Here is a 27,087-nt window from a genome sequence, read left to right on the forward strand (position 1 = left end):
GGCGGAGTCCCGCCCCTTCAGGCGGTGCGTCACAGGCAGCGCGGGTTCGGATTGGGCGGCGAGGCGGCGCTCTGTAGATTTCCACGAGTGGGGCTGTGGGAGGTGCCAGCCCCGCACGCGGATATGCAAATGACACCCTCCTCTTTCAAGGGAGAGTTCTGGTTGGTGGAGAGCGGCCGCGACCACACAGCTGGGAGGGGAGGGGGGGGGGGGGGTATGGGGGAGCGGTCGCGTTAGAGCCAGCGGGATTGGTTTTCCGATCCCCGACCTCCCCCCCGGCCCCGAAGTGCGGGGGCTCCCGCCTGACGGTGAGAGGGGTCGGGGCTGTGAGCGGGAAAGGGGTTTCCCTCAGAGCGTCCCGCGCGCTCCGTGGCATCGGGGCCGCCGCTCGTGGAGACCGCGGGGGCACTGAGGTGACTGTGATGGGAGAAGGCACTTCTCCCTCTCCGCTCTGCTGACGGGCAGCGCCCTTCCGCGGCCCCTTCCCGCCCCCGCCCGTGGCTGAGGCGATGCTGGCGGCCTTCAGGGAGGCCTCTCTCGGGCCGCCCTGCTGGACCCCTACGCTGCTGGCAGAGCCGGTCCTGCTGCCCGCGGCCTCGAGAGGCGACGTGAAGGACCGTGGATGGGGCTTCCTCCATGTTTCTTTCCTTCCTCAGGGGGCAGATCGGAGCGTGAACTCCCCGCTGAGGGAGCTAGAGGCTTGATGGAAGTGGTTGCTTAAGGACCCCCACGCCTTCACTGAAACAATTGAAAGGGGAAGGAGGCTTGAATCGATGGTATCTCGGCCTCTTTCTGTTTGCTATGGCCAACGCGCCCAGCGCTGGGTGGGCGGCTGCAGACCCCCGGGTGCTGGCCTTGGCTGCTCAGGTCACTGAGAGCAAAGAACAGGACATCCCCCTGCTGCTTCTCAAGTTAAAGGGTAATTAATACCGTTTCTAAAATAAAAGGATGAGGTAGTGAAGTATGGACAGTCCTTCCGTCTGCCTCCTTAAACAGGTTTTTCTGAGCATTTCTGGCAGGGCTGGAAGCTCTGTAAAGCTGATAAGCAGCCTTTCCTGAGAACAGGGTTGAGTGGCATTTGGCTTGACAAGAGTAAGGAGGAAGAGCTGGAGAGCAAGTGGAGGGGAGGCCTTCTTAGCTGCCACTGTGTTTGTAGGGCTTCTGCTGATGTGAGCAAGGATCTCACACTTGGTCAGATCACTGTCTCCCAGTGCTTTTGGGTAGAGAGCCAGCGTAGTCATCACTATTAGATTTTTAGGTTTTAACATAGATATGCAATCCTAAACTCCTGTGTGACTGCCCATGTATTTCCTTTTGCCACATAGCCTCTGCTCATAGGAATGGTGGAAACAAGTTAGGTCCTGTTCTAAACTGGGATGTAATTATAAGGAAGCCGTATGTTTCACAGTGGTTGTGGTTTTATCTGGCCTAGAATATTCATACAAATGGGCTATATCCCAGGTAATGCACGTTTTAGAACTAAATGTGTAATGAGAAAATAGAAACCTAAGTTTAGAGTTTAGCTGTCCTTCCCAATTATAACAAATGGATTATAGCTGTAGAAGTGAAAAATGCTGAAAAAACATTTTATGCTGTTGTTAGCACTTTTAGAATTACCTTAATCCTGGCTCCGTGTGCACACATTCCTCTTATGTTTTGGAAAAAAGGAAAAAAAAATCTTGTGCGTCAGATTCTTGTGTTCCTCTCTGTCTGTCTCCTACTTCACACAGGGATATTAAATAGTGCTTCCTTAGGATCTGAAGAATCCAAAAAAATTAAGCAAGATGTGTACAACTATGACCTTACTCAGTACTGCATGCTGGTCCTTAGACAAGATCATTCTCGACTGCGTGGAGGCTGGGCTACCGCTGCCCAGCTAGCAGAGATACTAAGGTAAAAAACAAATGCTAAAAAGTTTTCTTGTTTTCTTTCTGGCCTTTCATCTCACTCTTTTTCTTTTCAAGCTGTAATACATGGGCTTCCATCCAGAACAAGGCTTGTTGTTCAGGAAAGGGCAGGGTTAAAGTGCAGGGAGCAGTCAAGAGGAGAGGGGTCAGGCATAGCCTAATAGGTCCTGTTTAATTCATTCGCATTGTGTTTCGTTGAGCTGGGTAAACTGTTTGGTGGGAACAGTTTTTGTGTTGGTCTTATATTTTTTGTGAGCAGGAGTCATCGGTGTCACAATTCTTACCCAGTAATTGCTAATTTTGAATTGTAGTTATTTTTAAAAGTTTGTTTACTTAGATTTCATCCTGCAAAAATCTTTAGCCTGATTGACTCACAGCTTGGCTTAACTTTATTTAAATATCTATTTAATATACCCATTTTAAGTATCTGTTTACACTTTAAGCATAACAGAGGACAAAGTTAATACAGACTAGATAGCTTGATGTAGTGATATTGTGAGAATAGCATAATTAACTTTAATTCATAGCTAGTAAATAAGACAACTTTAAACTCAAATTCCCAGTGATCCAATCTCAGTTTTCGATGTCAGGAAAAATAATAAGTTTTAAATTTTCCCCAAGTTGTACTTGATTTTGGTTTAATTAGGGAGCAAAATTCTAAGGCATGAAACAATTAGACAACCTTCTCTTATTTATGTCATATCTGCCGTATGAATTTTTAATGCCAAGATTTTCACTGAGAGATACAAGATTTATCGCCAGAGTTGTGGCATACTTAAACCATCCTCTATAAGCTATTCCAGTTTGCAGAGAAAACATAGATTTATTTTAGCTATAAATATGTCCTTTTGTAACTAGACGAATCTCAGCTTCATGCCTAGAATTTGCTTTCCAAGGGCTTTGGGAAGCGAAGCTTTACGTGTGTGCATTCACAAAAAGCCTAGATAAGGTGTCAGAAAGCAAAATGAATAAAAAGTTAGGAAGACGCTTTTGTTGCACCAGTATCAGTGCAGAGTACAGAACTGAAAAACTTGTTAGTTGTAAAACATGCAGTTTCTTGTAAAAAGTTGTCTAGAAATGGCCAACATGTTTGCAGTGAGTAAAATAAGAAAACTGAGATCTGAAGAACTGATTTCTAGCCCACATGTATTGCTCAGTGAGACAAAAGTTGTAGACAGACTTTCTGAAGATTTTGTTTTAATATTTTTTTATACATATTTTTGTTGCCTGATCTGCACCCTGTTCATCATCATGCTCACTTTATCAGGCTTTTGTCTACCTTTCTATTTTGCCTTTATTTTTCTTTTTTTTTTTCTTCTTTATGACCATCAGAGCCCTTCCCTACCATGTGGAACAGGCCTGAACAGATCCTATGAAGCTGAAGGAGAAAGTGTCTTGTATATGTTTTGAACTAAGACGTTCTATAATAAGTAGTAATATACTTGCTGTCTCTAGCCTGGCAGTGATTCCTCTTCCTTTTGAAGCAGCTACCTTGGAGCCAGTCACAGCAGTTAACTGTTGTTCAGTGTTGAATTGTCCCATGCCAGTGAAGCATTTCTTCTCCGATGACGTGACATTCATTCAAAGCTGTTCAAACAGGCCCTCGACTATTGAGGTTGATTTTCTTTTTTCTTTTTTCTTGTTTCTTTTTCCATTTCAGTCATTGTTGTGTAGGACTAGAGGTGAAAGAAGATCCTGAGGAATTTCACAATAAATTTCTTCCTTCAGCCATAGACAACCTGCTGTTTTTGGGAAGACGCTTGCAAGCACGATTTATCCGAACAATCAAGGTATTTAAATTTCATAGTTGAAAGAGCAGAGAACTTCTGTAAACTTTCCAAGGTTACGTATTGTAGAAGGATGTTATTCTAGGGACACTATTATGACAGTTTATTTTCCAGAAATGACGGAGTTTTTCTTATGCCTCGGAGCTCTGAAATAGAAACCTGTTTTTGTGGAGCGTTCAGTCCATTACGTATACAAAGCTAGTTTTTTATCATAGTTTTTTTTAGAGAGTATGGCTACTACTTTTCACAAATATTAAAAGCGGGGGAAGGAATATAATTAAATGTAGGATAGAAGAATTAGAGCAGTATGATAGAAAAAAAATGCCTAACACAAGGCAGCATCCCAGTCACGGTAGTGTCTTTTTAACTTTGCATACAATTAGTTCAGTCTTTGTGACAGCTCTGTTCCCACTGCTTTATTCAGCTTTACAAAAAAAGGTTTAGGAAGTCTTAAGACTTTAAATCAGATATGTTGAAGCTTGTTTTGCCATACAATTTCTGCCACAAAATTGGCAAAAAATTCCTGAAGTGCTCACTGCTTCTAAATGCGCATGTTAGGAACCCCAAAGGCAGACTCTGTGGATTTCTAGATTTGAACACTTCCTCACATTGCTGTCTTTGCAGCAGAGAAGAAAGGGTTTGTCCTGCTAGGTTCCCTCATATGTTTGAAACATCCTGTGTTCCAGAGTCAGAAGGAAAAAAAAAAAAAAAAGAAAAAAAAATTAAATAACCAACCTCATGTATTCTGCTAGCTTACTATCCCCATTTCCCCTCAGTATCTCATTTCTTGCCTCACTGGCTTCTTGCACTTAGTCAAAGGTTTCCTATGGAGCATTGTGCTGGGCACTGCAAACACAATCAATTCTCAGAAAGCAGCAGTAGAGTAGCATATTTTCTGTTAGTTCTCTACTTGAGAAGAGCATTTAGTGCTTAAGAAGGAAGCCTCCTGAATGATATCCCAGGAAACTTGAGTCTTATCCACAATATGTAATTTCCCCCACACTTTCATATTATGTCTCAGCCTAAATGCTACTTGAGTCATGCTTGTGGGTAAAGATTTCTTTTGAATGCAAATGCAGTCTACATTATAATTAGTACTTTGGCTTTTAAACCTTGTGGTCTCAGAAGTGACTGGGCACCCAGACTTGGTGCTTGTTCAGTGGAACTCTGGAAATCCCACTCTACCAGTGGAGATTTGTAGTTTATTCTGCCCTCATTTGCTTTTTGTGCAAGTCTTTGAAGTCAAGGGAAGTACTGAAATAGCTTTCAGAAACTGTCGTATTGCCAAAACACAGAACAGATAATATTACAGCTTAATTTACTACTGTGATTTTGCATCTCTCCTTGTCAGTAAGAACTAAATAAAAAGTTAAATCCTGACTGTCAGCTGGGAGTTACAGCATGAATCCAGGAATAGGCTTTCCACAGTTTCATTTGAGGAGGCTCAATAAATGTGGGAGATATCAGGCCAAGTTCTTTATAACAACATTTCTCAGCAATGCAGTACTATCAAAAGTTCCTTTGCTGTCCCACGTACCAAGATTTTAGATTACCAGTGGCTCACACCTGGAATACAGACTCTAGGCTGTGCAGGTGTATGTGCCTTCACGTGTTAAAACCTGGATTCCTCCTGATCATTCTTTCTAGTCTGGTATTATCACAGACCAGCACATAACGAAGTCTGTTTGGCAACCTGATCAAACCTCAGCTTGATAGTGGTTTGGTGTTTGTTCCCACACTTCCAACTAGGAGGTGCTTCTGAAGCCTCACCGTGCCAGTTTTAGGAGCCTTTTCCATTTTAGCTGTCTCCTTGGCCGCTTTTTACTTTTTTTTTTCCTGCACTTTAATCTTAAATAATATATTTCCCACTTTGTGGATTAAATCTATGATGCATTTGTACTGAGTTATTATTTGTCTTCTTAACCATCCTATACTATCAAATATTTTTTAAGGAGAAAACAAAACTCTCTCCCTGTTATGATATTTTCAGGAATGTATGCTTTTTTTAGTATGTTTAGATTTTCTTGATTGATCTCTGGCCTTGAAGGACTTGCAAGTTGTTTTTTTTGACTGATTACTACAGTTTCACCAACCTCATTTGGGCATTTGATGGAGTTCTGGTCTCCATATCCCTGAAGCACACAAACCTTTCCACTACACCAAGCTGAAGTCTTCAGTGAAGATACATACACATGCTTTTACCTACTTCTCTTTTGTTTAGGATGAAGAAAAACAAGATTTTTTACACTGGTTTCAAACAGTAGCTGATGCCATCTGCTGGCTGTTCGGTGGGCACATTCAGCTAGCAACGTGTGGTAAGGGAAAAGTAAAGCCATAAAGCACCTGAAAATTTATTTATGTCATGTACAGGTATCAAGAATCACTCTTAAGCTAATGTCCGCTTAGTTTTCTAAATTGGAGTAGCTGTTAATTCATTTTCTTAAACTAGTCCACTCAACAGAAACAGCAATATCTAAAGAGGAAAAGATCCACTAAAGTGTTCCCCCTCTAGTTTTTCAGAGACAAACATTAAACGTCTTTTCCTGTAATTCCCCTTTGTAATTCTATATCTTAAAAAACTCTACTGTTTTGTTTCGTTTTCTGATAAGATACTGTTGATCTTTTTAACTATGTGTGTTTAACATATGCGGAAATTTGACCAGCGTACATTGCCAACCCTGAAAAGTGGACTTGAACACAGATTTCTGAAGTGGTTGCCATGCCAATAAATTTTATACATATCTGACAACATTTACTATACACTTCTGACCAAAATAAGCTTTCAATTGAACCAATGTTAATCACACTGATTTTAAAAAGCAGAATTTGGTTTTGTTTCTAATATAGAACAAAAATGTAAGGATCGTAAGATATGTAACTAAAAACACACATGGCCAGAAAAATTACTAAATATTTTAGACAGTGATATAGTGGAATAAAAAAGATGGTGCTCTAATGACATCAGTGGACTTGTATTAAGTAAACCTGGTGTAGCAAACTGTCAAGATGGAAGTCCTTATCTTTTCCAGTTATTGTTGCCCCAGTGATAATTCCACTGTTGTAATAAGAAACTGGCACTAGTGTAACATAAAAGGTTTATAAGCTTTTATTCCATTGCAACACCAGTGCCTGAGGGATATCCAAAGGCAGAAAAACAGGGCTTGACATGTTTTTTTGGATGTTGAAGTAGTTTACTTATTCCAGTATGTTTTAGTGCAAAAATTATAAAAGAGGGAGTTTGTTCCAGACACAGTATCTGGTTTTACTTGCTATGGCTTATGTTCCATAATGAAGTTTATTTGTTTTATAGATTTTTTAATTCTGTTGTTCTGTCTGTGATTTCTTATTTGCTTTTTTTTGTGGTGGTGTTTTTTTTTCAGTGCTGCAAAATGATCACTTCCTGCAGTTGTTAATAACAGATGATACTGAAACAGCAATTATAACAATGTCTATTTTACACAGCATTTTCAGAGTCAATAGGTTAGTAGTTTTTAAATAATTGTTTTTTCTGAATTTAAAATTTAAAACTTAGTTCATTGTGGCTTGGTATAATAGAACTTTTTCATATACAAGAATTGGATGATTGGTTTTCCTAGTATTGCTGTACAAATAGCAAAATATACTTATTTATCCTGTTGTTAAACTGAGGGAATAGGAACTGGTTGATTGAAACAGTAGAACTGCCTGGGTCAGATTGATGGTCCAGCTAGCTGAGGATGTTTGCTTGCTGAATCGCTGACAAATCTAAAAATAAGTCACTGTTACAAAGCTCACAGTTTGTAACTAACCCTTTCATTCTGTCCCCCGCCCCCCTACATTTTTTTTAAGCTCTGTCTTGCTTCGGGTCGATGAAGAGACCCTTCACTCCATTTTGGATGAACTTGTTTATAAGCTTTCATCTACCACCAATCCTGTCATAGGAAATGCGGCTACAAAACTGCTATTGTTGGTGGCAAAATTTTGCAAGCAGCTTGTGAAGTTACTCACAACTCGCTACAAAGGTTTGTAAACATGCATGGGACCTCTTACATTCACTGTAAAATACAAAGATGGAGGTTTCCCATCTTGGTTCAGTAACTATCCAATACAGACGGAAACTGCAGTGCTGTGTTGGTTTTTGTTGGTTAGTTAGTTGGTCGGTTGGTTGGGGTTTTATCTGTTCCTTTTCATTTAGTTTAAGGTGCCACACCTCTTTCTGTTTCTTAGATTTATTATTTTCTGTGTAGTGAGGATTCACAGAATCACAGAGTGGCTGGGGATGGAAGGGACCTCTGGAGATCATCTAGTCCAACCCACCTGCTGAAGCAGGTTCACCAGAGCAGATCACACAGGAATGTGTCCAGGCAGGTTTTGAATGTCTCCAGAGAAGGAGACTCCACAGCCTCTCTGGGCAGCCTGTTCCAGGGCTCTGGCACCTCAAAGTAAAAAAGTTTCTCCTCGTATTTAGATGGAACCTCCTGTGCTTCAGTCTGTGCCCATTGCCTCTCATTACTCTGCATATGGCAAATTGACATTTAAAGCTGTTATTTGTCATTTCCAACCTGATGGCCCGTACTTATTTCTATGTGATGTTCTGCATCTTTTTTGCCGTGCAGGTTGGCTATTGAGAGATCCTAGTGCAGAGTGCTTGCACCACCACGGTAAGAGCCGTGTGTCAAACACCTGCCAGTGTGCTAAGGCTCACTAACCCAGAAGCATGAAAGTTTTACTTAAAGCCAACTTCTGACCCTGGCTGTTACAGATCTGCTTATCTGATAGGTGCCGTTCTCTTACTGAGGAGCTGACTGTCTTTCGATACCCAAGTGATTAGATTGAACCCTTTGCAAGAATTCATACCTTTAGATGAGGAGGCTGAGTATGCATATAATTTGCTCTATATTTTCCATTACTTAATGAGGTGTTCTGTTTAATGTGTCTGTCTCTAGCCTAGCAGGGAGCTTCAGGAAACCTTTTTGTCTTCTGTCATGCCCATGAAGACTAAGAAAGATTTGATATTTGCCAGGTGTTTTATATTCTGGATGTTATTGATGATCAGAACTACTTGTAAGCAGCCTCAGTCCTTTGGGGACAAGGACAGTAAAAAGTGGGTATGCTAGACAAAAAGGTCCAATTCCCTTTTTGTACACTTCTGCTGACCAGTGGTAGTACCAGCCAGATAAATTTCTGGACCACATGGGCAGCTTTGCTGCCCTTTTGCCTACAGAATTGAGAGAGGAGGGCTTCCTCTTGGTGTGAAATGAAGTATCAACGTGCCTAAGGCTGGTAGCACATCGCCGATTCTTGTGAAGCTGCTGTGATGGTCTGATTATCCCAGCTGTAGAATGCTGGCTTGCCTGAAGGGGTGCAAATCTCCATCAAAGCGTTATGTTTTATTTTGCTCTAGAATCACAATGTGCCACAGTCATTTAGAGACTCTTCATCTCTCTTCTATATGTGTCCTGTTTCCACTAAGAAAAAAAAAATCACTTTTTTCCTCTTTTTTTTTTTTTTTTAAAGTTAGAGTCCTTATGTTAGTTTTCACTCAGGATTTGGAACCCTTTGGATAGTTTGAGGAAAAGCAGCAACAAAGAAAGTGTTACAGCATTTCCACCATCTGGCCATCTCATTGAAGTAACTTGGCTTCACAGCAGCTCAGAGCTGTTACCAGTGTGAGGTACTTCAGTGTGAGCTTCTGTCAGTAAAGGCATCACCTGAACCTCATATCTCCAGGATTAGCACAGTCTTTACATCATGTTTCCATAGGCTGACACATCTGAGGAGCACACTTGTACTCCTTGTCAGTAGCTGCATGGCGCCTGTGGCTGCGTAGTCTGTACAGAAGCTGGCAAGTGTTGTGTCAGACCTGCAGGACTCCTGTGAGGGTCCTGCCTTGTGTAGACAGGCTACGTGCTTCTGCAGAGCTCAGGTGGCCTTGGGGCACCCACTGACTCCATTTGGAGTCTTACCTGTCTCCCACCTCAAGTATTTAATCATAATCATCTTTCCAAAATGGTGCATGTGTGATAGAACTGAGGTGCCATTTCTGTTTACATGAAGGGCTTTGTACTCTGTATCCAGATCCTGTATGTATATATATGAGTGTTGGAGTTGCCCACTATATGAATATGCTTACGGACAATTATTTGAAGATGGAAAAGTTATTTGCATCTGCACTTCTTCAGGAGGCTATCCAAACACATGTCTTCTTTCTGCCCTCCTGTTTCCCTCCAACTCCTTGCAGAACTCCCAAGCTCTGGAATTTGTCTGATACAAAGCTGAAGAGTGGGTGTTACTGTCTACTTGTGGCCTGTGTGCAGCACAGGGAGTGTGTGTGTGTTGTGGGAGGAGTACAAGTGTGCTTTTCAGCTACTGCAAACCTAAAAAGCTATTTTGTCTCAGGGATTGGATGCACATATACTCACAATTAGACTATTTTATACAGATAAGACATCAAGGAATTCCAGTTGTAAATAAATAGATTTTATTATGAAAAATATTAAGGCAGTGCTAATAAAAGCCAGCACTTGCATGGTGCTTTACATCCTTTTAGTACATTACAATGACTTTCTGATAAGACACTGAAAGCACATTGATAATTTAACTGCCAGTTATGTAGACACAATAGATAGTGACTTGGACATACAGAGTTACAACCACTGTATAATACTTCTCTGTGATGGCTGGAGCACCAGATATTTGTTGATAATACTCTGTGCTGGAATTCAAAGATGACTGGTGTTCAGCTCCAATCTACCTTTCTTTTGCACATAGAATCAGGTTTGATTTTTTTGGCTTGAAAATTGTTAGTTTGAAATTCTGAAAAGAAAAATTCACCTGAGCAGTATCACATGCTGCTTCTCTCTCTCTCTCTCTCTTAGGCTTAAAAGGGCTTTTAAGTAAACAGTGGACTGGCAAAGGGTTCGACAGGGATCTTGGTCAACTCTTGGACCTGCTGTACTTGGAACAATCCAATGGAAAAGGAGAAATGCAGGTGCTGAAGTTTAATGAAACTTTTGAATGTGAAATCCTAGTTACATGTGATCTGTACGTGTTTAGAATGGATTTACTCTATCACTTTGATGCTTTTCAGAGCTTGTGTTATTTTTCTCACTATAATAATAGATTTTTAAATTTCCTAAATTTTTTTTTTCTCTCCATCATTTTTGAAGACATCAAGAAATTGTCCAATGGTTAAGATATGGGACTGTGACATGGAAGATTGACTTTCTGTTGCAGATTCACCATAGATTTTTGTACAACCATAGGGGAAAAGAATTAATTTAGTTTTGCTAACTATAAACCAAAAATAACCGTATCTGCTTTTCTTACATCAGTGTCACAGATTTAGAGCTCTGAATTCCAGGCAGCATTCACATAGAATTAAGTCTTATAGCAAAAATGTTTGGTAAGAACACCTTCTGGGCTGTGTTCCAAATAAATGGAATGACGTGTGTTTTATGAACTGCATGCCAGAATTTTACATGCAGGTTTCTCAGAGAAAATACTTGAAAGAAAATCAGAGTTGCATTTGTAAGGACCTGATTTCATCTTCAACAGAGCAGAGTGTTTTGTGTTGTGGGTTTTTTTCCTAAAAAAAATTCCATTTAAGAATGGAATTTATTTTTTTTTCCAGATTTGTTGCATTTCAGTGACTTCTGATCATACTGCAAATGTAACATTTTTCCTGTTCCTGATTCTCCAAACTTGTCTTTCTGTCCTCTCTAGTGCAAGTATTTTGACTGAACCACCATTTGAAATATCAAGTGCTTCAGGTGTTTTAAATACAAATTTCTAACATTGATCAATGCAGCTAATATATATTTTATATTTCTGCTGTAGATTCATTTTTTTTTTACCATAGCATTGATCCAGATGATCAGATTAGCTGCCTTTGGAGCAAGTACAGGCTTCATGATAGTAACTGTCTTATACGACCTTAAATTCCCCAAGCTGTTACAAATACTGGATTTTGATGCATTTGAAAACCAATGTTTATTGGCCAAAAGCTGGGATTGTTCCAAATACGCAGCAGTAATAAAGTGGTTTTATATGCTGAGAAAATACACTACCAACTGCTTTACTGATTTCAGAGGCAGCATCAAGCAGCTTGTATAATCCAGGCTACATGGAGAGGATTTCAGACAAGGAAAAGGCTGAAAAAACTACCCCAAGCAGTGACCACTTTACAGAGAAGCTTCAGGTAAACAGTCTGGCTTTGTGAAAAGCACTAAAGAGGAGAATCTAGTAAGAAGGTTTGGTTTGGTTTGGTTTGGTTTGGTTTGGTTTGGTTTGGTTTGGTTTGGTTTGGTTTGGTTTTTCGCGGGTCACAGAGTGACAGGGAAAATTGAAGTAATCTAATCCTACCTCCTGCTTGAAGCAGGGCCAGCCTCAGACTGGGATCCAGCTGCTTGGGGCTGTATCCACTTCTGCAGGTCCCCAAGGAGGAAGATCCCACCATCTCACTTGGTCCACCTTGTGAAGAATTCTTCTGTTACAGTCAGTGGAAATTTCTATGTTGTAGCTTTTCAGCACTGCCTCTTATCCTTTTTCTGTGCACCTCTAAGAGTCTGGCTCTGTCTTCCTTTCCTTCAGCCTACACAAACCCTTTGCCTCTGTATATCACACATTCCGTAGCCCTAATTGCCCCAGTCTGAACAGTCACTATCCCTTCACTTTGTCAACAACTGTCTTCTACTGGAGGGCCCAGTAGAGCGTGGCAAATATTCCAGGTGTGTCCTCAAGAGTGTTGAGTAAAGCCTCTGCTTGTGCTTGTGCAGCCCACTACACAACTAGCTTTCGTTACCACAAAGGCACACTACTGCCTCACGTCCAACCTGTCACTCACCAGGAACCCCAGGTCCTTTCCATTGGCGCTGCTGTCCAGGGAGTCACTATCCAACCTGTCCCAGTTCATGAGGTTATTTTGTGCCAGGTGTAGAACTTCCTATTTGAACTTTATGTGGTTTCTGTTAACACGTTTTATGTGTTTGTGGAAGTTCCTCTGAGTGTCAGTCCTGCCCTGCGTGGGCAACTGTGATGGTAGCCTTGCTGAAGTCAAAGAAAATGACACCCGCTGCTCTCCCCTTGTCCCCAGAGCCAGTCATCTCATTGCAGAAGGCAGTCAGGCTGGTCAAATATGATTTGCCTGTGATAAATCTATGCTGGCTATTCCCATTCACTTCCTGTCCTTCCTGGAAATAGCTTATGTGAGGATTTGTTCCATATCCCAGGGCTGACCGAGCGTTCTTTCATCTTGAAGATGCCTTGTTCCAGTCAGCTGTTATTTTGAAACATGAAGGTAATGCAATGCCAATATGAGCTGTTTCACTACAGATTCTTTTAGCAGAAACATCCAAACAATGTGCTTTTCCAGCAGTACCTAACTGGTACTTCTGGTGCCAAAAGCTCCAACTGTCCCTTTCCCAGCTGCCAAACTTCTCCATGAAAAAACTTACTTCTATGACGTTTTTATATGTTTTCAGTGTAAAAATTTATGGCATATGGAAAACTAAAAGTGCGGCACACTAAATAGCTATAGAAGATGATGGACTGGTGGTAGAGCAGTTAGCTGGTTCAGAGTTAACTTGGCACAAAATTCCACCATAAGCTGAATGCGGAGCTGTCCTGGAGTTTCCAATCTGCCATGCCAGGGTGCTACGGAAACTAAGGACCACAGTGCCTGCTCAGTATAGTGCTTGCAAGACTTTGTTCTTCATTAATATTTGAAATCATTGACTCTCAGAAGTGGAGTTACCTCAATGACCTAGAAATAGTATCCTCTGACTTGAAGCACCATAGACAAATGAAGCTGTGAAAATAATGCTTGTCTTATTTGAAGAAGGATTTCATCAGTAATGTTAACACATGTTAGGCCAACTTTTTTGAGAAATTTAGTGTGAATTTAACATAGGTTAAGGGATCTAAATCAAGTTTGGACTCCACAGCAGGTTTTTCAACCTTTTTTTGTGCATGTTGAGCACTCCTGTGTCAAAACTAGATCTTATAAATCAATTAGTCAAATCACATTGCTTTCTAACACCTTGATAATAATGCACAGTTAGGATTTGTTATCTAGACTGACATTAAGAAGATACGGGACAATCTAGGGTGTAATCTTTAAAGTTTGGAAGATTTGCAGGGGCAATCAGTGTGTCTGTTGATGGTCACCAGGCACTCCAACTTTTGTGCTGAAGCACCAAGAATGACATCCTGATCACTCCTTTTTACTCCACCATACACTTTGAATATTCCTTCCCTCATCAGGCACCTTGCAAGCCAAAATCATAGCCCAGAAAACTTGGGTGATGGGCTAAGACATAACATGGTAAAGGAGAAGGGAAAGGGTGACAAGGCTATCGGCAATCAACAAGCTATTTGACTTTCTTGTGTCATATTTTCAGTACTGTGAGAATTAGTGCACGCCTCTTAAGTAGTTCTTGAGTCATTTAAATAGACTTTTGAATGTTTGTTTAAAATTGAGAGTAATGGAAATGTATTAATATTCTCGCAGTTGTTTGTTCATGGCTCATTCCCAAGGTACCAAGCACAATATAGTGACTGTACAGCTCCAATGTTGGTTTATTTCTGTGTAGGTCAAAGCTGCAGTTAGTGTTACTCTGAAAAATAATGTTTGGAATGCTGTAAGCATGACTTTAGAAGAATTTTCAAGAGGACTTTTGAATTTTTAGCAGTCAGGGTTTGGTTGTATTCACAGATTTATTTTAGAACAAGTGTGGTTAAATACTGCTGAGGTTGAAACTCCAAACTTGGCTCACCTGCAGCTCCAGCAGAAAATCTTAAACTCTGCAAGTCATAAATTTCTGAAACTTTGTGGTTTCAGAAATGTCGCCTTGGTGAATATTGTTCACTATTACATAGCTAATTGTAGAACTGTTAAAATGGCAATAATTTGTATTAATCAGACAAAGGTTTATCTGTGCCATGAGCTGCTGAAGGAAGCTTGGATCTTTGTGTGTATTTTGCTTCTATTCAAAGGCATTTCCCCATCACAGTGTGGTCTTGTGCAAACAAATATGTCTTGTCATTAGGAGGAACAGAGAATGAAGAAGAACATGTGTTTTGCAGACTACATGGGAAAGAATCAGTATCAAAGAAACATTTAAATATCTGACAGACACTATTCATAGTTTCACAGATGCACATCTGAGAAGTTCATGAAACATTCTTGTAGTTTTCTACCTAGCGAAGCTGATAAAAATTTATAAGGAAAATTATTAGTAGTTATACCAAAAAAAAGTCATCAGAAGTCCTGTTTGATCCTGTGACATCGTTCCACTCAGAAGTATAATTTGTGCTGCCTGGATTAAAAATGTGAAGATTTACAGCTCCAGTTTGCAGAAGTGTGTAGGCTGAAAACCTCTAGTTTCCTTGAGACTGTTCTGATGTAATCACATATATCATGATCTGTCTCTGTAGGCAGATGTGTGGGCACGCTTCAAGTCTGCATTACTGTCATAAAAGGATTATGATCTCTCAGGTCGTGGTGGAGGCTGTTTTATCACTTTGGACCAGATCTTTAAATCCAGGGCATCTCTCCCACAAAATAGCTTCCATCCCATCTTTCCCCACACAGCTATGGAGACTGAGGAGTTAGTGCAAAAATTACAACTCAGTTTGTGGGAAATGCATAAATAATAGTACTGTGAGTCTACAGGTATGTGACATGCAGCAATAACAAAATTTCTGGGCATTAGTTTTAGTCTACAGCCTTTTTTCCCCCTTTCTGGTACCCCATATGCCTGTGCTCTGTCCATTTGTTCTCTTTCCTAGTGCTTAAGGTGCTCCTTTTATTGTCCCTGGAAAAGTGCTAGAGGAGAGCAGAACTTGGGGCTGTGGGCCCCGTGTGGGTCCTCGGGTCCTGAGTGGGCAAATGATTTTGCTGCAATAGGAGAAGAAGGGTCACATCGTTACCTCGCTGTGATGTGAACTCGTGAAGTCTTGAGCATTAAGCCACTAATGAGGTCAGGTTCTCTGGGATGCAAAGAAGTAGTGGAGGGAGGGGGAGTCCCTACTCACAGCTCCTTGTGCTTCACTGAGGCCACGTCTAGGTGGTCTCAGTAATTATTAGTATTGATACGTCAGTATATTTAGTATAAATATATTTGTTTCTATACTAATATGTTAGTGTATGTATAATTGGCATACAGGCTATTATTAGCTTAAACACTCTAGGTCCGGTTAGAGTTTTCAGTTGTCTCTTCTCTGAAACGCCTGCTGAGACTTTTCCAATGCCAGGCACAGTGGGGCAACATCCTAACCTCAAATTACAACAACTAGTACCGATCAGAAAGAATTTGCAAGAAAATTCTTTCCTAGTTGTTCTGTTAACAAAGTTGATGTTGAAAATGTGTCAGTCTGTATTTCCTGGAGACAAAAAAATCCCTCCAAATTTAAGAAGTGTGCCTTAACAACCAACATTCTGATCTACTCTTGCAGTTGGTACAAAAATAATCATATATATTACAGAAAGCATGTGCCATGCATGCTGATGGATGCACTGGAAAAGGTGTGTACTAGAGCAGATGGTTAATGTTGCTTTATCTCTTCCTTAGAAGATGGAATCAAAATTGTTGTTCTAGTTCTGCTAGCTGTGAATGTCCCACATGCAGCATCTTTCCCTTCAGGGTCCTTCATCCTAAGTACAAATACCTCCTTCGATTTGAAACCATATTGAGTGACTGGCTCGGAATTTTTTGTGGCTATAGATAGTGTGATAATTTGTTAGCTTGCAGGTGGTTTCTCGTTGCTTGGTGTGGTCCTGCAGCCAACAGCAGCGGTGGTAGATGGCTTTGTGGATTTCCGCTCTTGGTGCTGGACCAGAGAGAAAGAGAGATGCTTTTAAGAAATGGACAACTTACGCTAATTGTTAATGTATTTGTGTATTGCAGAGCTAAACGGGAACAGGAGCTGCAGCATTTAAAAAAGCAGAAGGAAGACGAGTCTCTAAAACTGCAAATGCAACTTCAGAGACAGAGGGCCATGAGACTCTTCCATGAACGACAGCTGGCTGTACTGGAAATAATCCATGCCAGTATGATTTATATTAAACTATATCAGAAGATTAAACTGTCTGGGTCTCCTTAAGAACACTTTCTCCAAATATTGCCTAATCTTGCACATCTCTTTGTGCTGCAGTCTTACAGTCTCTTCTCCTGACTCAATTATCTGACAAAGAACATGCTAATTGCGCAAGGGCTCACTAACTGCTGATAAAGATCTGCTGCCTTCAAAATGACACAGGAGAAAGGGAGACCCAGTTCTCTTGTGTTACAAAGCTCTTTTGCAACTACAGTTCTCTGAGACATGGCCCACAGCTAGTGGACCTTGGATGAAGAGGGGTTTTTAACTGATAGCACCCAAGCTTTTTTTTTGGTACTATCTAGTTTGAGGATTAAAAATGCAAATTGTAAAGAGACCCCAACCCACAGTCTTATAACTGGATTTTTGTTACATTTGTAGGTCAGGTAAATAAGTACATGGAGGAGATGGAGGGGAAATCAGCATTAACTATCCAGAGATTCTGGCGAGGATATAGAGCGAGAAGAAATTTTCATCAACAGAGACAATCTCTTAAGGAGTATAAAGCAGCTGTTGTCATTCAGAGAGCAGTAAGTATATATGCTTTGTTCTAACATTAGATAGGACTGAGTAGATTATTGCAATGCCTCAAAAAGCTCTGTTTGTTTTCTTACTGTCGATGTAGCCATTTTAAAAGTTATTCAGAGGATGATAGTCTAGAGCCACAGTTGCTTAGATGGGCTAAACCTTGCACAGGGTACAAAGCCTGATAGAGTCTTGTAACTAAAATCTATGAGCTACCGTTTTGCAACCTAAGGTTGGAATTTCACCACGCTGCAGATGAGTCACTAATTTATTATGAGTGTTCTTACTATTTAGTATTTGTGCTGACCATTGTATGTTGTCATTAGCATCATAGCTAAATTTATGCTTTAACAGATGCAGTACTGAAACATTTTTCTTTCACTGATTGATTACAAACAAAGCAAGAAGACAAACTTCCTGTCTGTAATTGTCATTTTTGCGTATGTTCTTTACAAAGGCTTGTAAATTCTTGGAAAAACGGAGAAGGAGGAGACCTCTCTCTCCTTGGAAAGATCCCAAGGGATCGACTGATGAGCGGAGACTGGCTTTGCAGCAGAAGGTGGATGACTACATCAAGTTGCATCCGGTCTGTTTCTTAGTCATTTCATAATTCACATTAATGATGCAACATAAAATTCTGTAAGGATTAAATGTATTCAGCTTCATAAACTCTGATCAAGATAATCCGTGTGAGGTATGCATATATTAACCCTGCTTGTTTGGAGCAAGGTACTAGGATATTGGGAATTTTAACCATTAATCTAATAAAAAGGGTCAAAGCAAACTATAATTGGAAAATTTATATGCTTGATGGTTAGTTTTGGAGAGAGCTGCAGAGGAAGCAAAATTACTAAGTTAACAATTAAGAGCAGCATTTGCATTCCTTGCTTAGACATTATTCTGCCCCTAAAAGATTTAAAATAACCAGCCCTTAACAGTAATAAACTGTAATTTTTCCTCCAGGCTTCCCAAATGTCAGAAGAAATGAGTAAGGAATTGCATGTGCAGGCCCAGGAAAAGCTGGCGGAGTTCCTGTTGAGGAGCAGACTGGATCAGAGAGCAGCACAGCGGAGAGAGACGTTAATGGCTCAGGTCAACACTGATGTGGAGCTGCTAATGAGTATGTGACTGCTCTGGTTTTAGATTTGATTACTGTTTGGATTAAAATAATTTAGAGAGAAAATTAGAGGCAACAGTGGTAAAGCCTCATTTCAAAACCGAAATATCTTTCTTCCTTTGCTACTTGCCTTATTTTGAGATTCAGGCATTATTAGAGATTGCTATAGGTTAAGTATAGACACCTGCTTTTCAAGGAGCAGCTTGTTCTTCTGCTAGAAGTCTCTCTCTGATATTTTCACAAGAAAAGCAATGGCCCTGTAAAAGGCTTTAAAATGTCTAAAAAGGGGATTTCACACAACCTCTTCATCTATATTTGTTTTGCTTTGTTCTGTTTTCTTGTGTTGTAAGTAAGCTGCTGGTTGAAGAGCTCTCACCTCTTCCAGATAAAGAGGGAAATCTTTGAGCTATCAATTCCAAGCCATGTTTTCATTTTCTCTGTTCTGGCTTTATTTGAAACAAAATTCAGTGTTGTGCTATTTTACTTCCAGACAAGTAGCATGGAGTGAAAGAGTGAGAATAGCAAACTGCAGCCACCAGAGAGCACCCAAGCAGGACAAAATTCAGCAAGTTACTGAATTAGTGTGTCACGTGTTGTGTCCCCACCGTAGCTCATCGCTCTCTGACCAGGCAAATCAGCAACAGACTCTTACGCTGTGCTGTGTCCCCCAGGCAGGGCATACGCAGAGTTGCTGTGCCAGAGTGGTGGAAATAATTACAGTGATGTCACCCTGCAGCAGGAGTGCTGATCCAGCAGTGGCAACCAGGAGATCCTCTTCCTGTTAGGTCATAGTTTCACAAAAAGTAATTTGTATGGGTGCCACCACTGCACCTGAATGAAGTAGTCCTGCTTTCCCCTCTTCTTCTCCCTCCCCTGTTATATATTTATTTTTTCAGGTTAGCCTTAATTTGGATTGCTTCTCCAATCAGGTTTATCATGCGGCCATAAAATTGTAATGCCAGCATGGGGAAAGGAGTGACCTGGGACAGTGGGAAGTGGGAGGGTGGTGCTCCTTCTTTTTTAGTCTGAAATATTTGTAAAACTGCAGCATAAGAAACAAAACAGAGAAAAACTCTGCTCCTTATTCTTACAGATGCTCCAGGGTTAGCAGAGGCCACAGAAAAAGATCTTGATGTCTTTCTGAGTCGATCAATCCCTGTAGCTACCAAGGCAAGACAATCCCACAACACTATGTTGAAATACACTCGCTGGCCGTGGTGGAAGAAGCTTGGAGTTGAGTTTGAGGAGGATGATGTCATTCCTGATGATGCTCTACATGCAGAACTGGGAACTCTATTTATTGGTGGAAATAAATCCTTTTAGGTAACAGGCAGAAGAATTTCTTACTCAACCAGACTCATACCTGGCACTACGCATTCACTTGGGTGTGTTTTTAAGGAAGGAAAACACTTGAAATGTAAGACAAAGCCCTGAAAAAGACCAAAGCCTTATTTTGGTGCGTTTTATTCATTAAGAATCTCTTCCTGTACATCAACAGTTAGATCCTACTGATTGTGCTGTTGCAAATAGGATTTAAATGCTGCAGTGGTAAATGAGGATATTTTGTAATTTGTATTACTTTAAAAGTAAGTTCATAACCTTTGGCTTTTTGATTCTTATTCACACTTGGATGCGTGAAGAATCACACCATTGCAAAAGCCTGAGCTTTTATAGCAAAACATTTTATCAGGTGATGTGCTTTGGGATAAAAGTGGGTTCAGAACAAACCAAGACATCAATAAGAAGTCAGGCAAGCAGTAGGCAGGCTGGGTGCTTACGGCAGGGTAGAACAGCTCTCTCCAGCTGGCACAAGCAAGCTTGGCCTGAGGAACCTCCACCAGCCTCTTCACAGCAGCAAGGGAAAAAGCAAGGGGAGAAAAAAAAATGCCAATATTCTTGGTTTATATGTGTTTTCCAATAGAGCACACAGTTCTTTCCACAGCCAGGGCAATGCAGTGTAACATGGGCGCAGTCCGAACTGTTATATGGGATTGGAGCCTCAATGTGACCATCTGGACCTTCAGCTCTGTCTTCTTAAACCATGCAGATGCTGTTTAATCCAGAAAGGTCTCCAGCACAGGGCCTCTGCAGTCACTGTGACCTGGTACACAATAAAAACCTACAGTCAAGTGCTGAAAGCTGCTACTTACCGATGTGCCCAGAAAGCATGAACTCAAGACTGCAGCCAGTGCTGTACGCACCTGCGTAATTTTTTTAGGTGAGAGGCCCAGGAAGTCTTAAGAATTAGATCTTACCTCGCTGCACAGGAGGAAAAAAGCACAGTGAATTGTATGTGGGCAGCAATAGTGGTTCAGCATGTTTATTTTACATTCTCTCTAGAAGGTTTTGAGTTTTAATTTTAGTGGAGATGAATGGAAAACAAATAAATACAAATAGTGGGCAGAAGCCCAAACCCATTCGGATGCAGCTGATACACTGAAATTAGTAACTGGACAGCTGCCAAGAGGAAGAGCTGTGCTCTAGGTTAGCTTTTTTAACAGAGCTGTGATTTGGAAGGCATTGAATTGGCTCTCAGTTCCTTTCTTGGAGAGTTAACTGGTGGAACAATCCATTAAGTATTTGCCAGGGCACTTGCATGTGTCTGTTGACTTACATGTTGTTCTGCACAGCCCTGCTGTTAGTTTTAAGCTGAGCCCATAGCAAGGCAGGTGCCCTATGACCACCAGAGGGGAAGGGCTGGGGGACAGTCACCAAGTGCTACAGGGGATGGAAGTGATGCCCCAGCAGCTGTCAGGCCTGGTGCTGGAAAATGCCCAGCGGCTCTGAATGAGCTGCAGCAAACCAGCTGTTCCCTCACAAATACATGGTTCCTCTGCGCACAGCGAAGTCCCCTCTGCCATGCAGCCACTGACCCAAACTATTTTGAGACAGCAGCCTCTGATGTTATGTTTATTCCTAATCACCCTCATTATGCTTTTTAGCACAGGAGGACATTAACAAAGGTGCTTTGCTTAATGTATATGATGTAGAGATGAGCCCCCTGGCCAGTGTTAAATACCAAGTGAATTATAGAGCCCTCTTACCAAAAATCCATTTATTGTGATGGTAATGGCCTCTGCCACTCACTGACGTTTGAGTGGATAATGAACTCCCCCCTTTGTAGCAATTTGCTGTATAATGGGGTTCTTAAGTGAACAGAGAGCCTGGTGGAAGGTGCAGTCTTGCTGGAGGAATTCAGGTTGCTGGATCATTTATTACCAGCCCAGCAGTGCAAATTCCCCTGCCCCACCACTGCCCTGATTAATAAAAATATTTATTCTTACTTTGTGCTTGTCACCAGGAGATCTCAGTCATCTCCATGTTACAGACCAGGGGAACCAAGGCACAAGAGCCATGAGGGAACATGCTGATGGCCATATATAACTACATAACTTGTCACTTGTTCCTCTTGCTGTCCCAGGCAGAGAGGAGCCACTGCAGCATGCTGGGGTGGAGCTGGGAGATGCTCTTGGATGCCAGTCACTGTGGCCAGTTTGGAGCCTGGCACCCAGCAGAAGAGATCCCAAATCTCCCCTGCTGCCCCACTTTGCTCACGGGTGGGAGGGATGTGGCAAAGCTTGGCTCATCCTCTTTTCAGGTCCTCTTGCACCACTTACAGGACATGTTGCTGATGATTTATTTCACTGCAGCTCCTGGGATAAAATATTCCTGCTTGAGTAATGGGAACACAGCTGAGCAGAAGCCACCTCCATCCAGCCTGCTACCAGGTAAACAGTCCTGTCTGGGTTATACTATCACCCAAAAATGGACTGTAGGAGAGGCCGTTAGCTGAGATGGGTCCAGTCCTGCTCCCATGTGTCTGATTGACAGAGATCACAGGCATGCCCAGAAAGCTGGGAGCTGTTACTGGGACATAGATGTGCTGCACAAGTAGTCCAGCCAGGAAGGAAAAAGGGGCAGAATTTGGTCATGCCCAGCAGGTCTGGGCTGTGTCACTCTGGGTGGTGAGCAGTCTGCCCCGGCAGCCTGGAGACAGACCCTGCTCACAGCAAGGGAAGCACAGGGTGCTGTCCCCACCAGTGGAGTGATAAACCTGGGGGACACGCTGTGACGTGAGGAGGGGCAGAGGTGAAGCCAGAGCTGTGAGGCTGTTAAATATTGATGCAGTCTAAGCTGGCCTGTGGGGGTGATTTAGCTGAATTGCACATTTCTGTTGTGGTGATAAATTGGACCGATTTGTCTTGTGGTTTTGTTTCTTCCTTAAGTCAAAGCTATACCAGAGCGTTATTGCGATAGTTTCAGCAGCAGCAAACAACCTGGAAAACAAAATCCTCTGATAGATATGGATAAAAAAGAAGGGACAGTGACTGTTCTCCTGCTGAAGGTGCCATCAGAGTCATGGAGTGGGAAGAAGGGAGCATATGGAACAAAAAAACCTCACAAACCTCAGCCCTTTCAGAGCCAGAGACAAAGCAGTGTCCTCTGCTGACTCCTGCAATTGAGGAAAATTCCTCTTTATGCAGACAGATTTTTTTTTTCGGCTTTAGCTGTAACTGGACTCTGCAGACAACAGGATGCTCGTCTCCAGCAGAGACACAGGCATGTGCTTGAGACTACACTGCTAAGTCCAAGGGCATCTCCTGGCCTTTCAGACTGGCTGTAACTGGAGCTCTTGGGCTGAAGACTCGAGATAACCCCAGTCCTATTTTACCTCTCACCTCCAAGTCTTCCACTGCTGATTTCCATGGGAGCAGAATCTGGTACAAACATCTGCTCTCCACTGCAGAGTATCACGCACATCAAGGACAAGGAGAAATGAAAGCTTTCTCCAAGTAGCGGAATTGGGGCTATTTATAAATTAGCATGCATCAGGAAAGGAGGCAGCTCTTTGCAGGGGGAGCTGTAAAGATCATCACAATTGGTCTCCAAGTTCTCCTTATCATCCTTCTTTATAGCACACTAGCACCAGCTCATCCTCCAGGCATCCTTGAATACAGTGAAAAACTCGTTAATAAAGAGGTTGTTTACTAAAGGAGTGATATTCAAGCCCAGGGCTGTGTTCACTCCAGCTGCCTGTTTAGGACAGGAGGGCGAAGTCTGGCAGGTGAGGACCAAGGTCAGGACACGGCAGCTCTAGCGATTTCTTTCTTTCTCCCAGCGGTGCCAGAGGCTCCTCTGTGACCTTGAGCACATTCTGCCTCTACCTGTGTCTTTTCCTCTCTCAGACTGAGGCTTACTGAGGAGCTTTCGTATGTTGCATTTGTAATTTGGTTTAAGAGCCTGCAGTGGAGGATGCTGTGTGAGCCCAGTGCCACTGGAATCCCTTTCTGCTAAGGTGAAATGGCAGTTTGAGGGGCCCCAGAAAGAAAAAGCATTTGTATAATCAGATAGGGAACACATAGGAAGAACCCAGGGTTGCCATGCTATTTCTTTCTCTCCAAATTCAGCCTTTCTCTGCAGAATTTAGTTCTTCTCTCTTTAATTACATTCTCAAACAGAAACAATGTCTTTTCCTATGCTTGGTCACTTAATAAAACCCTTGAAAGCAAGCAACTCTGATCAGGGAAACTTCACTTTACATGTCTCACCAATCCAGAAGCTGCCTGTTTGGAACAAGATGAACATATGCACATACAGATGGACAATAAGACCCAGCTCCATCTAGCATGACATGCTAGAGCCAGTGAACTGCGACACTTAACCCTAAAAACAATCAAAGTAACCATTAACCTCGCTAAGTCCTTGCTGTCTGAAAGGAAGAAATGGTCAAGCTGGCACTGCTACCCCTATAATGAACAGAGAGTTAAAAGAAAATAGGTGCAAATGAAAGATACAGCTCCTTTCTATCCGCAGGAACAGGGGAGAATTGAAGCATTATTACTATTATTATTATTATTATTATTATTATTATTATTATTATTATTATTATTCTCTATGCAGCTCCAGTGGTCGCAGCACTGCTGTCCATCGTGCATAAAGGTCTGTGAAGGCTGGTAGGGTCGTACAACAAGCCACCAGAGCCACGTTTGCTTTAGGACAAAAGAACGTGCAAGCTGTGATCAGATATTAGGGACTTGGTGGTCAATGTAAAGAAAAGCTACCGGATGTGGAAGATGAGAGGTCCCAAGCTCCACAAAGGAGCCGAGAGCTAACCCAAGGCCAGCTCGGCAGCTGCGGGGCACGCCGGGGAAGAAGGGGTGCGGGGCTGGGCAGCGGGGCGGGTGCGGGCGGCGGCGGGTCGGGGAGCGGCTGGACATGCCCGCGGGAGCCGCCGCGGAGCCGGCGGGTCGGACGAGTGGCTGCCGGGGCTGTCACCCTCTCCCCTTCCAGCAGCACAAGCGCTCCCGAAAGCCAAGTGCCCAAACCACCGCGGCTCAGGGGCCACCTCCATCCACCCCGCTCTCTCCCGTTACCGCCCCCCCACCGCCTCCCCCTCAACACGGCCCCCCCATCACCACCGCCCCGAGCGCGCGGCCGTTGCGCTGCGGCCGTTATCCCACCCGCGCCGCACGCGCCGCCGCGCGCCCGCCGTTGCCGTGGCGACGGGCTAAGCCGGGGCCTGGCTCCAGCTCGGCGGGCGCGGAGGGGCGGACGGGCGGCGGCGGGCCGGCGGCTCGGCGCTGCCGGGGCACGCACAACAAAGGCGGGAGGCGAGGCGTCCCGAGCGGGCTCCGCAGGTAGGTGCGGGCGGCGGGCGGGCAGGTCCCTCTCGGGAGCCGCTCCCGCAGGACATCTCCCCTGCGCCGCGCTGCGGGGGCCGTTCTCCTCAGGGGGCAGCGACCCGGGGCGCGGGCTCCGGCCTCAGCCCGGCCTGGCGCCGCACCTTGCGGGCGCGGGGCTGCAACAAAGGCAAATGGCTGCGCGCCGGGCAGGGCTGCGGGGCTGGCGGTGGCCGACCCGCCTCTGCCTGCCTCCTGCCCCTCTCCGGGGGCGGCACACGGCGCGGAACCGGGAGCAGCCTTTTCGGTATTTTATTTGCTCGCTGGGTCTCGTTCCCCAAGTGCTTCAGCCTGCCCCGGCGCGGTACAACCGCCAGCTCCGCGCCCAGCCCGGGGAGCGCTGCGGGAGCGGGGGGACGCGCTTCCCACAGCCTTCCACACCTCTCCCGGCGGACACCTGCTTGTTGCCGGGGGACCCGCAGCCCCCATCCGCCTCTGCCAGCCCTCACGGCAGCGCTGGGCGATGGCTCCTGCTGGCGCAGCGGAGCGGGCTGAGCCGCGCTGCCCGGCGCCGATTGTTCGCCCGGGCTGGTGCTCCCGGCTTTTTCTCGCCGTGCCCTAAAACAGCAGCCGCAGAGGTAACTTCGTAAATTGGCATGTTAGAGCGTTTTATTGTAGATGCCGTGGGACTTTTGCCCTATGCAGGGTGGACTATGCTGTGCCTGTGCGGTATTAGCCCGAGTTTAATTGTTGCAAGGGGTGGCTGAGCAGCACCGAGCTCTTTAAATCTGCAGGGCGCAAGTGAGTAATTTCTTAATTCATTTCCATGTGGTTCATAACGGTTTTCAACTCCGGGATGCCTTTTGCCAAATTCATAATAGGTTCGGTACTGGAGCTATTAGTAAGAGCATCTGTTTGAATTCACAGAGGTACAAGTTTTACTGCATTATTGAAAATAGTAGCTACAACAGAATTCCCTGGAGGGAAATCCATAAAACCTGCTCCTACCATTTTCATTTACACTGCAGCAAAGTGGTGCTGGGTGCATCTATGCTTTTGCCTTCCCTCATTTCCTAGTCTTGTGGCACTGAAAAGCCTTAAAAACAGCTCTGCAGTATTTGTTGGTATTATAGTTATGCCTGAGGGCTTGGTAGCGGTTTCTTTCATTCATGGCTTTCAAAATGCTTCACAGACATCAGTTAAGACCAGGAGCCCTGCTGCAGGTTGGGGTAATTTTATTGCTCCCATTTTACAGATCAAGGACCAGATCAGTCAAACCCAGAATTTAACCCATCATTTCACAGATCTTAAATCTTCTCTTTAGGGTACTCTTCCCCACCCCCTCTAAGGAAATTCTCTCTCAGTTTCACTGGTGCCCTGGGAACTGTTTTGAGTGCTGACGGGCCATGTGTGCTTTGGTATTTTGAGATAATGCTGTTGCATATTGCCAAAATATCCATGCCTTTAGTGCCATACTATTGAAAAAGATGGTTTCTAGTTAAGACAAGTCTCCGATTGTTGATTGATTTGTTCTGAGGTAGAACCCAAGAGCTCCATCATGGATGAGGGTGCATTAGGCAAGGCATTGTACAGCCAGACAGCAAAGCACTCGTAGAGCTGATGAGTCAAATACAAAAAGCCTAGATATCTGCTACGACTCCTTTGAAACCTCCCTCACAAAAGAAAGAGGCTCTCTCATCACTAAGACTCTCTTTGAAGGACATATTCCCAAAAGCAAAATAAGTGGTTCCTATTGTGACTGTAATCCAGAAGACTCCCGATCCTAGCCTGTTTTTGAGAGTCTGTCCACTTGGTTTTGTTGCCCAGACGGGAGATAGGCTGCGTCTGCAGTCTGGTTCCCATCCTTAGGCATTGCTTATGTTGATCTCCTTTAAGGTCTTTAACCAGAGAACCCCAGCTGCAGTCTCAGGTTTAAGTCTCGCTGCCCTGTCTGTAGAGCACTGCACAAGCCAACAACGGTAACCCCAAAGCATTTACTAAATTTTAAGCTTCTTAGGCTTCATCTGTGTAACAAAAGCCTACTGCAGACTAGG

At 43.3% G+C, this 27,087-nt stretch overlaps 2 protein-coding genes across 10 annotated transcripts in view; both read left to right on the plus strand.

Annotated features, from left to right (window-relative positions):
* The first annotated feature begins 13 nt into the window (after positions 1-13).
* IQCB1 (IQ motif containing B1) lies at positions 14-20,011 on the plus strand. 5 transcript variants are annotated; one of them, XM_065070594.1, is made up of 14 exons: positions 14-161; positions 657-919; positions 1,731-1,893; positions 3,568-3,697; positions 5,916-6,009; positions 7,075-7,174; positions 7,523-7,695; positions 10,552-10,664; positions 11,764-11,873; positions 16,582-16,724; positions 17,153-17,301; positions 17,754-17,882; positions 18,260-18,416; positions 19,507-20,011. In XM_065070594.1, the coding sequence occupies exons 2-14, from the start codon at positions 802-804 to the stop codon at positions 19,734-19,736; spliced, it is 1,809 nt and encodes a 602-aa protein (XP_064926666.1). In that variant the 5' UTR covers positions 14-161; positions 657-801; the 3' UTR covers positions 19,737-20,011. The 5 variants fall into 5 exon arrangements, with proteins under 5 accessions (XP_064926666.1, XP_064926664.1, XP_005512384.2 ...); XM_065070592.1 differs by lacking the exon at positions 14-161 and adding an exon at positions 173-308; XM_005512327.3 differs by lacking the exon at positions 14-161 and adding an exon at positions 209-413.
* Positions 20,012-24,911: 4,900 nt separating this feature from the next.
* LOC102090370 (uncharacterized) overlaps positions 24,912-27,087 on the plus strand; it is a 46,856-nt gene continuing 44,680 nt past the window's right edge. Inside the window, exon 1 of one of the 5 annotated variants that reach the window (XM_065070590.1) lies at positions 24,912-25,051. The gene's annotated coding sequence lies outside the window, so the exon portion shown is untranslated. Of the gene's footprint in view, positions 25,052-25,339; positions 25,672-27,087 lie in introns of those variants that run through there. The other 4 variants (XM_065070587.1, XM_065070588.1, XM_065070589.1 and 1 more) reach the window with 4 other exon arrangements.

The sequence above is a fragment of the Columba livia genome, chromosome 7, assembly GCF_036013475.1.
Source record: "Columba livia isolate bColLiv1 breed racing homer chromosome 7, bColLiv1.pat.W.v2, whole genome shotgun sequence".
NCBI lineage: Eukaryota > Metazoa > Chordata > Aves > Columbiformes > Columbidae > Columba > Columba livia.